The 14,766-nt window shown below is 32.2% G+C and overlaps 1 protein-coding gene across 1 annotated transcript; it reads right to left on the reverse strand.

Annotated features, from left to right (window-relative positions):
* Positions 1 to 4,565: 4,565 nt before the first annotated feature.
* LOC141346091 (cationic trypsin-3) lies at positions 4,566 to 9,822 on the reverse strand. The gene is made up of 5 exons (XM_073851005.1): positions 9,765 to 9,822; positions 9,058 to 9,208; positions 6,857 to 7,107; positions 4,793 to 4,929; positions 4,566 to 4,715 (listed from the first exon to the last, which is right to left on the reverse strand). Exons 1-5 carry the CDS (start codon positions 9,802 to 9,804, stop codon positions 4,566 to 4,568), a joined length of 729 nt encoding a protein of 242 aa, XP_073707106.1. The 5' UTR covers positions 9,805 to 9,822.
* Between the last annotated feature and the right edge of the window lie 4,944 nt (positions 9,823 to 14,766).

Raw genomic sequence — 14,766 nt, forward strand, 5'->3', positions numbered from 1 at the left:
CACATTTTTTACACTGACATTAAAGCAAAACTATGAGCACAGCAGAATTAAAAGTCTGAACAGTACACTCTAAAAAATAAAGGTGCTTCACGATGACATAGAACAACCTTTTTGTCTAAATGATTTTATAAAGAACCTTTAACATCTGAAGAACCTTTATGTTTCACAAAAGGTTCTTTGTGGCGAAAGAAGTTCTTCAGATTATAAAAACTCAAGAAGAGATGTTCTTAAAGGGGAGACACTGCAGGCAAAAATACTGTGTTTTTTTCATGGACCTTAAGATTTTGGGCTTTTTGGTTTTTCATAAAGTGTTTTTTTAGACTAGTGGAAAGAAAACCTCATTTTTACATGCATTTGTATTCCTGTCTTTATTCTGAATGTGTTTACAGAGGGATTTGTTCATATATAAATTGCTTGATTTTATACAATATTTTTAATCAATCAAAAAAATGCTAAAAAAAAATATAGTGTTTCCTGTCTGTTTTGACAAAATGAGATACCCAAAATCCGCTCTGTAAAAACCTTTGACTCTAATATGTAAAAAAAAATTAAACAAGAATTTTGAAACTGACTTCATCCAGTGTTTAGATTTTTGTTCTGGAAATGTATGCAGATTTGCACATATTTCCTTAAATAATGGCTCATTTGCATATTTAAACAGAACATTTTAGAAAACTTGTAATACGAAAAATGTTTGCAATGATCAATGTAATCAATCAACTGGGTAAGGAATGTCATAACTATTAGTTGACTGACTGGTGGACCGAATGGTTCTTTGTGCAACCAAAAATGGTTCTTCTATGGCATCGCTGCGAAGAACCTTTTAAAGCACCTTTATTTTTAAGAGTGTAGATAGTCATGCAAAATGTTTTGAGTCATAAAGATAAAGAGTCATGCATATTGGTCACACATCTGACCTGCTACAGACTGCACAGATTTAAAGAGAAAGAAAAGGAGAAGTGTCAAGGATTTTCCTGGTGTCATTTCGGTTTACACTCTTTAAAAAAAGGTGCTTTAAAAGGTTCTTCACAGCTATGCCATAGAAGAGCCAATTTTGAACCATTCAGAACCATCTCTTTTTTATATCATGAAGAACCTTTTGTACAACAGAAAGGTTCTTCAGATGTTAAAGGTTCTTTATGGAAGCATTTAGACAAAAAGGACCTTTATTTTGAAGAGTGCAGGTCATTAGAGGTATCTGTTGAAAACCTCTCAAATCAACATTCTGGCATCCAACTTTTCTTGATCTGCTCATTGTCTCCATCTGCTGTTTTCTGGTGGAATTCAACCCACAAGATGTTCTTTTGTCAGACTCAAGTATCAACATATTAACAGGGTATCTGCTTGTAAACAAAAACATTTTGTAGCTTCATGCATTCTTAAAAAAAAACACTTGGTAAGTAGAGCTCAAATATATTTAGACATTTTCTAAGTATGTCAAGTATACTTAAATGTGACTTTCTTCTGAGAAGTACATCAAATTAGACTGAAAGAATACTTTCAATGTATTTTAGTTTGAAAGACGTATACTAATAGCACACTTGAATAAACTTTTTTTTCGTAAGGAAATATTTAAAAATTTAAATGTTTCAGAAAAGCATTCCATAAACAATGTATAAAAGTTTTTGAGCTGGATAATTTTGAATGAAGGTTCTTTTTATTTTCCTGGAAGAGTGATTGTTCACAGCCAGAACATTCTAAGAAGTTTCCATGCTTCATCATCTAGTATCTCTGTAAAAAACCAACATTTTTACAGTGAAGAAAAAAAGAAAACGTTTCTTAGTTTAGAAACATATTCAGTTGATGAAACATGCATTACATTTGCAGGCTTTATGGCTGCTGTACATTTCAGAAGCCAGCAGATGGCCCTGTTGTCAGCTCTCTAGAGATATTGTGATATTGCACATGAGCAACCTTTGAGACATTCTGTCCACATATAAGAGTCATTCTATAATTAGGAGTTAATGTCATATCCATGGACTCAATTATCATTTTTACTAACTTTTGACTTCAAGCAATGATATTTTTTTTTTAAATCAGGGGACATTTCTAATTCATTTACAGTTTTTTACAGACGCTAGGACACATTTCTCAATACTTAGGTCACTTTTGCAAAACTCTTCACACAGTGAGCACAACAGAAGTCTATGTGGGCTAAACTGTGGATCAATTATCATTGTTTTGGCACAAAATGCATTCAATGACTACATCTCTCAAATTTCATGAATTCTTTTCTCACTCAGACACAACAACTGACAAAAATCTTTGTACGTACAGGACATTTTACACGTGCTTACATACTGTTTTCAAAACTGTTAAACTTATGTTCAAAACAATAACATAATGCAAAACTGAATAAGACAGCAAAATTCAACAGCAATATTTTATTGAAACATATTTCAAATCTAAAAATGCAGTAGATTAGCATTACTTTTTTATCTGTATCAGTTGATGGTGTGTTTACAAATTCTTGTATTTTGGAATTACTTAGTACAAAAAAATAAAAATAAATAAACAACATAAAATATTGACGAATTCTGCATCATGTCTGATTCATTCCAGTAACATATATTGCAGCTATAAACAATATATATTGCAATTATAAACAGATGTTTCCTTGTTTTACACAAGAAAACACTGTGTGATGCTACATGTTGTTAGTGTTTTTTAGCTCATTGTTTTGTGGGTGACAAAGTGTGTTTGTTGGCTGTCAACCTTTGCTAGTGTTCTGGAAGAATGAGTTTATTTGAGACCTGAATAAAGTGTTTTGGTAGTTGTAGTGCATTTTGAATGTGAAATGAACTGCTTTGCCAAGCTGAAAGTCAGTTAGGAGAATTGTGTGAAGAGTTTTGCAAAAGTGACCTAAGTATTGAGAAATGTGTCCTAGCGTCTGTAAAAAAACTGTAATACAAAAGTCCAACAGATACCCATCTTTTATCCTGCAAAAATGGCATATTCTAAACTGGAATTTGCTGCTTTTGTGCTGTCCGATTTGGTAAATGTAAGGTTTTGCTCTTCAGATTAGCTCTAAAATACGTTTCTGTATATATTCCGTATATATATTTGTCCAAAATAATCTTTAAATTATGAAATAGGCGTTTTTTTTTTTTTTTTTAAATTTTTGCTCAAGCATCTACACTAGATCATTCATTATTTTTGAGAAATCAGTGTCAACTGTGTTACTTCCTATAAACCCCCTATAAATCAGCAATGGTTTGTTCCAAACATCACATGATGCAATTTGAAAACAGTGTGGTAAGTAAATAACTTATCTCCCTCAGTATTTGCTCTATATTATTGTCTGCACATAGAGTCGATTCATTGACCCTCAACTGTGTTATCAACATGTTCTGGTGAACTTGAGTCACGTGTTTAATATTTATAAATGTGTAGAGAAAAATATCAAAACATAAGTTTGTAAGGTCATGTACTAATTTGTCCAAGATCAGCAGTTTGCACAAGGCCCTAAAATAGACAAAATGTCAACTGTGTTACCCATCAACTGACAATGTTGGCAATTTAGTGTCAATTTATGCTGTGTTGTTGATAAAAAAAAATAAAATAAAAAAAATGACATAGGAATTGCCTAAAATCATGATTTGCATCACATTGGATGAACTTAACTGATCTAATCACAGCCACACTTTCTATAAACTCAGTATCCATAATATTAAATACACATTATATTCACATTTGTCAAGGGTTATAAAGCATTAAAAATTCCTCATGATTGACTAAAACCTATATAATATTATAGACTTGACATTTATTTATTTCTTAATCTTTTTGTCTTCTAATATGTCCAGTCAACTGTGTTACTTTGTCAAATGTGTTATGTGAGGTTTTTGTGTCATAAATCTTTTAAATGTGAACTAAACCATCAGAAGAAAAAGATATCTCTGGAGATGGAAGTCTTGGGTAAGGATGGTAAATAACACTAAATTTAGCATATTTATGTTAAAGAAAAGGTCCATCCTTTATGATAGCATCCCACAGAACGCCCGTTTCGAAGCTCCAAAATGATATTTTTAAATCATTCAGACACACTGAAAAAAAAAAAATTGGTAAGTGGTTGCAATCAATTTATTTGAGAATTTATTAAAATAAACTCATTTTGTTGACTAACTTTCAAAAAAATGTTTTACTTCAACACAGCTGAAATAAATTGATTGCAAACACTTAGCTTTAAAAAATATAGTAAATTCAATGAATCATTTAAAAAAACCTGGTGAATAGACTCAAAAACATGTGGTACTTGACGCATGTTTGATTTGACACGGCATTTGTCCATAACACAGATTAGAAAATATTGAACCAAATGTTAATTTTCATGAACATATTTAAAAAGTCATTAGAGCTCAAGCTCAAGCCACATAATTAATTTAGCACATTAAAGGGATATATCATTCAACCACCTAGTTTATTTATCTAAACTGATTTCATGACTTTCTGGCTGGCATGAAATGTACCTCTAAGTATAGAATGACTCACAAGAAGAAAAGACAGAAAGCATACACATTTTATGCTTCATTTTTATTACAGAAGCAACCAGGCTGAACAAACAGTTAGTTAGTAGCTATGGTGTAAGTGATCCAGCTGGTGTAGCGGCACAATTCGACATACACCCCAGGAAAGCCTAGTTGAGCACAGCCTTTTCCAAACGAAACAACACCTTTGAGTTTCCCATTGCACACCACAGGGCCACCAGAATCTCCCTGAGAAGATAAACAGCAAATGAAAAGGGCAAATCTGTGCATTTATAACACATGTCATGAGGAAGTTGATGACATACCTGACATGAGTCTTTCCCTCCCTGCATGAATCCAGCGCAGAACATGTTTGGAGTGATTATACTTCCGTACGCACCTGTACACGTCCTCTTTGAGAGAACAGGCAAATCTAAACACTGCAGGACAGAAGCAGAGCCGGCTGGAAAAAGAATATGAACAGTGTTAAAACTTCATCTTCTTCATATGCAATGCTTATCGAAGCTTATTTCCATCTTGATATATATATATGCATTACTGCTCAAAAGTTTGGGATCACTAAGATTTTTAATGTTTTTGAAGAAGTTTCTTATACTCTCAAAACTTAAGGTGCTTCATGATGCCATAGAAGAATCTTTTTTGTTTAAATGGTTCCATTATGAACCGTTAACATCTGAAGAACCTTTCGGTTTCACAGAAGGTTCTTTGTGGTGAAAGGTTCTTCAGATTATAAAAAGGTAAGAAGAGATGGTTCTTTAAAGAACCTTTGACTGAATGGTTCTTTGTGGAACCAGAAATGGTTCTTAATGGCATCGCTGTGATGAACCTTTTAAAGCGCCTTTATTTTTAAGAGTGTATGCTCATCAAGGCTGTGTTCATTTGATTAAAAATACAGAAAAAATTTAATATTGTTAAATAATATTACAATGTAAAACAATATTTATTTAAATGTTAATATACATTAAATTTCAATATATATCTGTAATTAAAATGCCATTTTCAGCATTATTCCAGGCTTCAGTGTCACATGATTCTTCAGAAATCATTCTAATATGCTATTTTATTATCAGTGTTGAAAACAGTTGTGCTGCTTAATATTTTTTTGGAACCTGCAGTAATTTTTTTCAGGATTCTTTGAATAAAAGGTTAAAAAGAAAAGCAGTTATTTAAAATATAAATGTCTTCTAACAATATGCACTACTGTTCAAAAGTTTGGGGTTAGTAAATTATTCTTTTTATTTTTATTTTGAAAGAAATTAATAATTTTATTCACCAAGGATGTGTTTAATTAATAAAGTGATAGCAAAGATTTACATTGTTAGAAAATATTTATGTTTTGAATAAATCAGTTGTTTTTTGTTTGTTATTCATCAAAGAATCCTGAAAAAAAGGATCACAGGTTTCAAAAAAGTTAATAATTCTAATGCTAAATCACTATATTAAAATGATTTCTGAAGGATCGTGTGACACTTAAGACTAGAATAACAGCTGATGAAAATTCAGCTTTGCATCACAGAAATAAATTATATTTTTCATTATATTAAAATAAAAAACATTATTTTATATTGTAATAATATTTTGCAATATTATTTTTTTTTCTGTATTTTTGATCAAATAAATGCAGCCTTGATGAGCATAAGAGACTTCTTTAAAAAAAGTCTTACTGATCCCAAACTTTTGAGCGGTAGTGTACATAAACACTAATTACCTATTTTTATCTGATAATTCTAACATTTCTTTCACATTTCCAAGTTCATATCACACAGATTTTGACTTTTCAGGCTTTCACAATAGCAAGATATAAAGTCAGAATTTTGAGAAAAAAAATGTTTTTCTACCAAAAAATAATTGCAACTTATATATATATAAAAAGTAAATACATACATTTTTATATAAGTTAAAATGATTTTTTATTGTTAGACAAAATACTTTGTTAAAAACATATATATACTTTTTATGTAAGTTGTTATAATTTTTTATTATTAGAAAAATACTTTTTAAATACTATATATATATATATATATATATATACTCTTTTTTTATATTTTGCAATTATTTTTTAGTGTAAAAAAAAAATATATATATATATATATATAAATATATATATATAAAAGTTGCAATTATTTTTTATTGTTAGAAAATGAAAATTTTTTAAACACTTTATAGATGTACTTTTTAATATAAGTTGCAATTATTCTTTTATTGTTAGAATTTTTTTAAAATGCTTTATATATGTACTTTTTTAAATAAGTTGCAATTGTTAGAATAAATAAATTCTCAAAAAAATATATATATATCACAAAAAAAAAAAAAAATTATATATATATATATATAATATAAAGATATATGAAGAGACTTTGACCTCTCACCTGCAGTTCTGCCCCATCCGGAAACCAAGCACTTCTCTCCTGCAGAAGAGCAGCTCCTTGTCAGAGAGATTGGCTTCACATACTTATTAAGGATGGCAGGATTTCTCAGCTTGATCAGCATGATATCATTGTTATGAGGTGTATTATTATATGTTGGGTAAGGAATTATCTTCTCTGCCCTGATCCGCTGCTCTGTGCTTTCACCAACACGCAGTTTGTGCTTTCCCAGTTTGATGCGGAGATGACGACGTCTGTTTGACAAACAACTCATATTTAACTCAGCTCTAGCATTAGGTTTGTGAATAGTCTTACAGGTTTTGCCTGAGAGACATATGTCAAGACAAGACAATGGTGTGTTGATTATTTCTTGAATTCAGAAAAGTGGCACTTAAATCCTGAACACAATTACACTTAAAAACGATCATTCTCAATAGTAGAGCTGGGTGCCAGTGGTTAATTAACCCTCATCGTGATTATGAACTGTTTTGACAGCCTTTGGTTTAGAAACCCTGCAGTTAAACTAAACATGTAAAGAAAGAGGAAACCTATTAATAATCAACACCAATAATCGTTTTTACCACTGAATAAAAAATAAAAAAGGTAATTGCGACTTATCTCACAATTCTGACTTTTTTTCTCACGATTGTGAGTTTACCTCAGAATTCTGACCTTTTTTTCTCAGAACTGTGAGATAAAAAGTCGCAATTGCAAGTTATAAAGTCAGAATTGCTAGATATAAACTCACAATTGCAAGAAATAAAGTCAGAGTTGTTAGTATATACTCGCAATTGTGAGTTATAAAGACCATTTCTGAGAAGAAAAAAAGACTGTTCACAGAATTGTGAGTTTTTATCTCGTTTTAACTCGCAGCTGCAACTTTTTATCTCAAAAATCGGACTCTTTTCGTGCAATTGCGAGTTTATATCATGAATTTCTGACTTTATTTCTCAGAATTGCGACTTTTTAAATCTCACAATTCTGACTATAACTTGCAATTGCAACTTTTTATCTTACAATTCTGACATTTTTCTCGCAATTGTGAGTTTATATCGCATTTCTGAATTTTTTTCTCAGAATTGCAAGTTTATATCTCACAATTCTGACTTTAAAACTCGTAATTGCGATTTATCTCATAATTCTGAAATTTTTCTTGCAGTTGCGGGTTTATATCACAAAATTCTGACTTTCTCAGATTTGTGATATAAACTCGCAATTTATATCTCACAATCCTGACTTTATAACTCACAACTGCAACTTTGTCATGCAATTCTGACAACTTGCAGTAGCAACTTTTTATCTCTTTTATCTTTATAATTCTGACTTTTTTCTCTCAATTGCGAGTTTATATCTCACAAATTAGAGAAAAAAGTTTATATCATGCATTTCTGACTATTTCTCAGAATTAAGACTTTTTATATCTCACAATTCTGACTTTTTTTTCTAGCAGTAGTTTATATTGCATTCCTGAATTTTTTTCTCAGAATTGCGAGTTTATATCTCACAATTCTGACCTTTTAACTCACAATTGCGACTCTTTATCTCATAATTCTGACATTTTTCTCACAAATGCGAGTTCATATGCAATTCTGATACTATTTTTCTGAATTGTGAGTTTATATCACAAAATTCTGACTTCATTTCTCAGACTTGTGATATAAACTCGCAATTTATATCTCATAATTCTGACTTTATAACTCACAATTGCAAGTTTGTCATGCAAATCTGACAACTTGCAGTTGCGATTTTTTTATTTCTTTTATCTTAATAATTCTGACTCTTTTTTTTTGCAATTCTGAGCTTATCGAGTATATCTCACAAATTAGAGAAAAAAAATCAGAATTGCACGTTTATATCACGCATTTCTGACTTTATTTCACAGAATTGCGACTTTTTATCTCATAATTCTGGCATTTTTCATGCAATTGCAAGTTTATACAGTATCTCACAATTCAGAGGTAAAAAGTAAATTGCTACTTTTTATCTCATTAATTTGACTTTTTTCCTTGCAGTTTATATCATGCAATTCAGAAAAAAAAAAAAAAACAGAATTGCAAGTTTGTATCATGCGATTGTGAGGAAAAAAAAAATCAGAATTGTGGGATAAGTTGCAATATCCTTATTTTTTATTCAGTGGAGGAAACAGGCTTAAATAGAAAAGGAAGACTGATAAAGTGAAAAAAAAAGTGAGGTTGTATACTCACGAAAATGAGCAGTGCGCAGCAGACACAACCCATCTTTCATTTATCAAAGACCCTCCACATGATGCGCTGCCATCACTAAGGTACGTTTGCCAGGGCTGGGAGTGAGGCAAACAATCATAACCTCCAATGATTTTATCACCTGAGCTGAAAACTTTACATATATAAAAAAAGGTGTCATTAACATTAATGTTAAAGACTATCTGTAATACAGGTGAGTGTAGGTATAATCAAACAGTTGTCATGAAGAATACTGGTTATAATTGAAGTCCACTTTAGACATTCTACTAACTGGAAGTAACAGTTTGCAACTTCATGTCAACTAACACTCATTTTGATTGGAGTTAGTTGACGTAGTTGCAAAGTTACTTATATACTCTTAAAGATAAAGGTGCTTCACGATGCCATAGAAGAACCTTTTTTTGTCTAAATTTAAGTTTAAGAATAACCTTTAACATCTGAAGAATCTTTTTGTTACACAAAAGGTTCTTTGTGGCGAAAGAAGATTCTGCAGATCATAAAAAGGTAAGAAAGAGATGGTTCTTTAAAGAGCCTTTGACTGAATGGTTCTTTCTGGAACCAAAAATTGTTCTTCTATGGCATCGCTGTGAACAACCTTTTAAAGCACCTTTATTTTTAAGAGTGTTGTTAGTAGAATGTCTCAGAATAAAGTGCTGCCAGAATAACTGATGTAAGAGAGGTCTACATACCCACAGCCACAAGCAGCAGAATGAACACAATAGACTTCATTGCCCTCGAGGAGAAGAAAGAGCACTTCTTCAAAGTTTACGAAAAGCATTTGTGTTTTTAAGCAATCGCACCTACAGAACAACCAATAAGATCACGCCTAATGATTTGGGTGTAAAAATGAGCATGTGAATTTGCAATGGGGCACCCTCATAAACACATTCACCAGGGTTCGTTCAGAGACTGAATGAAATTCCATGACTTTCAAGGACTTTTCAAGCACTACTTTTTTGTTTTTCAAGGACTTCAAATGTGGATCTCGCTTATCCAACAAAGTCTTCTATTTCAAATTCAAAAAAAAAAAAAGAGAGAGAATTGAAATTCTGAACTACGGAGTGGGTTTGCAAATCTTTTGATTTTGATTTAAAACCTCAGAGCCTGGACACAAATCATTTGATTTTGATCTGTGCTTTTATGTGGGTTTGCAAATCTTTTTTTTTTTTTTTTCTTAGATTGGAACTTCAAAGCACGGATCGCAAACCTTTCAATTCAGATCTGGACTTTGGTGCATGTTCCCAGTCTTGACTTCTTTACTGATTTTACAGGTTAAGATCATAAATTCATCTTTTCTGAAAAACGTCCTTCCGTGGAACAATATGTGACCCTGGACCACAAAACCAGTCTTAAGTCGCTGGGGTATATTTGTAGCAAAAGCCAAAAATACATTGAATGGGTCAAAATTATTGATTTTTCTTTTATGTCAAAAATCATTAGGAAATTAAGTAAAGATCATGTTCCATGAAGATTTTTTGTAAAATTCCTACTGTAAATGTATCAAAATGTAATTTTTGATTAGTAATATGCATTGTTAAGAACTTAATTTGGACAACTTTAAAGGTGATTTTCTCAGTATTTTGATTTTTTTGCACCCTCAGATTCCAGATTTTCAAATAGATGTATCTCGGCCAAATATTGTCCTATCCTAACAAACCAGACATCAATAGAAAGCTTATTTATTGAGCTTTCATATGATGTATATATCTCAGTTTTGTAAAATTTAACCTTATGACTGGTTTTGTGGTCCAGGGTCACATATGTATTGTCTGTATCACATGTATTCTTAATTTTCTGTGGTTTTAATTCTAATCAAGAGTCCAAAGTTCATTCTGCAGAACTGATGTTGGGTACAAACAGTTGCAAAAACAATTAAATTGCAGGGTCTCTAAAGTGATAAAACTAAATTTACAAAGAAAAAGAGAAGTGAAACCGCACATCTGAGGGCCAGTGTCTATAATGACACCTTTTATATTTATTATATTTATAGCTGAGACATTAGTAATAGGTTCTTCATCAAAATTAGACATATAAGCGACCTCTTGATTTCCTGTACTGTCTGGTTTTAGGGTATTAGAAGTCAAGAAAATCAAGATCATGATTTTGAAGTGATTTCATGAATCTTTTTTCTTTTTCTTAAACAGTCGAAATCTTTTGATTATGATCAGTTCTTTGTAGTAGGTTCGCAAATCAATTGCTTTAGATCGGAACTTCAGATTCTGGATCATGTATCATTTGATTTAGATCGGTACTTTGGAGTGAGTTCGCAAATCTTTTTTTTTTTAGTTCGGAACTTTGAAGCACGGATCGCAAATCTTTCAATGCAGATCTGGACTTTGGTACAGGTTTGCACACCTTTGTTTCAGATCATGATTTTGAAGTGATTTTGTGAATCTTTTTTTCTATTTTTTTTTTTCCTTAAACAGTCAAAAGGATCAAAACATTGCGTATCACATATCTTTTTGATTTAGATCGGTTCTTTGGAGTGGGTTTGCAAATCTATTGCTTTAGATCAGAACTTTGGTGCAGGGTTTGGGATTTTTGTGATCATGATCTCGGAGTAATTTCGCAATCTTTTTTTCTATTTTTTTTTTTCTTAAATGGAAGAAAAGACTGGAACTTTGCATATCATTAGATCGGGACTTCGAATCATGTATCGTGAATCATTTGATTTGAATCGTTCAATTCGTAAAATGATTCCCAAACCTGTTCTGATCTAAATCAAATGAATCGTGAATCATTGCCTGACACAATAGTTGAACTGATTTTGAGTTAATAAAAGCTCTGTTTCATCATTTACTATGTGCTTTTTAAAATTGTTATAAGCGATCATTACAAGTGATGCTAAAATTCGAAAATGAATGGCTATTGATCTGGTTTTTGCTAGTGAATCGCTTGAAGTCACATGTTTGAATCAGTTGGAGCAGTTTTAGCATAAATTTCTCAATTGATTTGGTTCTTCTGTTCTTCTTTTTGCATCTTCAGCCTTGTGTACTTGACACTATCGGTACCACTACTTGCTTAGCTTGATTTTTTTCTGACATTAACCGAAATAAGCAAAAAAATAAAAAAAGAATGTATTTTGAATTGCGTGAAAAGATATGTGCTTACTGACAAATTTAAACTCTTATTTCTTAAACACATTGTGTTTTAATAATTCAAGCACTTTTAATTCAAGTACCTCTTAAGGAATATTGCTATTTCCAAGGGTTTTCCAGAAATCAAATCTCTGATCCCTTTAAACTTTTTTCTTGGACAAATGAAGCAAAATGGTATTCAGAAGCCTGCTTCAGTGGCACTGATTGTGCTTTTAAAGCTGCAGTCATTGATCCGGATGAACTTACTAATGTCAGATTCTTTGAGATTTTAAAAAGCACGGTCTCACACACCACAATCCCTCTGATCCACACTTCACACATGCCTTAAACCTCCTTAAACCCCAGGTGTCATCATACTTTAAACACTTCAAATGTATTTTAGTGACAATTCCATCTTAGCAGACATACTTTTCATGTTATACAGATCATTGTAAGTATCAATGATGCATTTTTATGGTAGTTCTTTTTTTGAGACCTTAAACATCTGTCATGTAATTTAATGGTTGTGTGTGAGACTTGATTGGTACAGAAGTGTTTCTGTGAAATAAAGAATAAAGAGATTAGATATTTAAAAACTCGCAACTGACCCCTTTTTTAGAGGAAAGATCACTGTTGTTCCACAGATAATAAATACTGGTGAAACAAAAACTCATTAAGTCAGACTGAATATAGTCCCAGATAGCACATGTACGTCTGCAAGATGTCTGTTAAAGGTCTCTTGATCTGGAAAGCATCTGCTATGTAAAAACGTCTCGCAGACGTCTGTAAGATGCCAGTTTTACATGCATTCTAATTCATAAACATCTTAAAGACATCTAATAGACGTCTATCTGACATCTTATAGGAAACGTCCAATAGACGTATTGCAGATGTAAATGCAGACATTAAATAGACGTCTCCGAGATCTACATGCCCTGATAGCACACGTACATCTCGGAGACATCTATCTGACGTCTGCATTTACATTTGCAAGACATCTGCAAGACGTAGTTTGCTCATCTGCAATACGTCTATTGGACGTTTCCTATTAGATGTCAAAAAGACGTCTATTAGATGTCTTTAAGATGTTTATGAATTAAAGTGAATGTAAAACTGACATCTTTCAGACATCTGCCAGACGTTTGTACACAGCAGATGCTTTCCAGATCAAGAGCTCTTTAACAGACATCTTGCAGATGTACATGTGCTATCTGGGTGTGCTATCAGGGGCGTTTATTTTTCAGTATACGTACTGTATGATGTACTGTATAAAGTTCCTTTAAAAAATGGAGAACAAGTATCATTGCCCAATCTCTTGGTCAAAACCTCGGTCTGGGTTTTGTCATCAGTGGTGTGGAGTTTAGGGAAGTGAAGAAAGAAGTGGAAATGTTCATCGCTGTTACTCACAGTGTCTACGTAAACATACACACACATATGTGGTGTACAGGGCCTCTGTAGATGAGTTAGACAAGGCAGTTTATTTATATAGCACATTTCATACATGAAATAATCATTAAACAATGACAGTAGATTCTCATTTGGCTCAGTGGGAGCATATACAGGTTGAAGAAGAATGGCACAAAAATCGAGTTTTGAGGGACTCTGCAGGTCAAGGAGTATAATAAAAAAAATTTTTATCCTTTAAGGGACTAATCAGGGAGCTAATCAAATGTTCGTATCCCCTTAACCCCTACATATAACCATAACAGAAATGTAAAAAAAAAAAAAGACAGTTGTTCATGAGTGTCAAGGCCTAAATATATATCATGCATTGACTGTCTTGTGTGTCTTGTTTTTCTCCGCGTGTGCTCAGTGATCTAGTTTTCCCTCGTGTTTTATTGTGTTCATTGATTCAGGTGTGTCTCATCAATTCTCTCGTTGGTTTAGTATTTAAAGTGTGCTCCAGTGTGTGTTCCTGCCTACCCTGTGTTCCTTTGGATGTTCATTAAAGACTGTTGTTCGTTATAAATCATCGTTCATCATTCCTCACTGTTCACAATAGCAAAACCCTGAAAATGAGTTTTATTAAAAACTTGTAAATGCTTGCGTTGTAATGCCCATGTCATTATACACATTTGTGTCTTCATAATTCATGTATTCAAGCTCACACACACATATGCGTGCTCTTACAAAAGTAGAAGTACACTCCAAGTTAGTTTTAAGGTATCTCAAGTAAAGTTTAAGAATATTTTCCCAGTATACTTTACACTATATTGCCAAAAGTATTGGAACACCCCTTCAAATGAACAGGTTTGGCTACTTTAGTAATTTCCATGAGTGCAAATCTTAATGTTTAAGCATATAATGATATTCAAGGGGATTGTGTGCTTCTAATTTTATAGCAAGAGTTTGGACAGGACCCTTTTCTATTCTAACATGACAATGCCTCTGTGTATAAGACAAAAAATGATTGATTCAGTCAGTGTGGAAGAACTTGACAAAGTCCTAATCTCAGCTGAACACCTCTGGAGTGACTTTAAATGCAGACCTTGAGCCAAAAACTCATCAGCAAACACCAATGACTTCTACATATGGGTTCAGTCATTTTAGACACTTCCAAAACTGGTGCAAAAGAGATGGACATAATTTTTTTAAATACATGAATCATGTTTCC

The sequence above is a fragment of the Garra rufa genome, chromosome 11, assembly GCF_049309525.1.
Source record: "Garra rufa chromosome 11, GarRuf1.0, whole genome shotgun sequence".
Lineage (NCBI taxonomy): Eukaryota > Metazoa > Chordata > Actinopteri > Cypriniformes > Cyprinidae > Garra > Garra rufa.

Excerpts from the sequence above, each read along its gene's own strand:
- LOC141346091 (XM_073851005.1), bottom strand. The coding sequence starts at position 9,804 with ATGAAGTCTATTGTGTTCATTCTGCTGCTTGTGGCTGTGG. Across the intron at positions 7,108-9,057 it reads GCTGCGCACTGCTCATTTTC|ACGTCGTCATCTCCGCATCA; the intron begins GTGAGTATACAA and ends TTTGTCAAACAG. Across the intron at positions 4,716-4,792 it reads GAGGGAAAGACTCATGTCAG|GGAGATTCTGGTGGCCCTGT; the intron begins GTATGTCATCAA and ends TTATCTTCTCAG.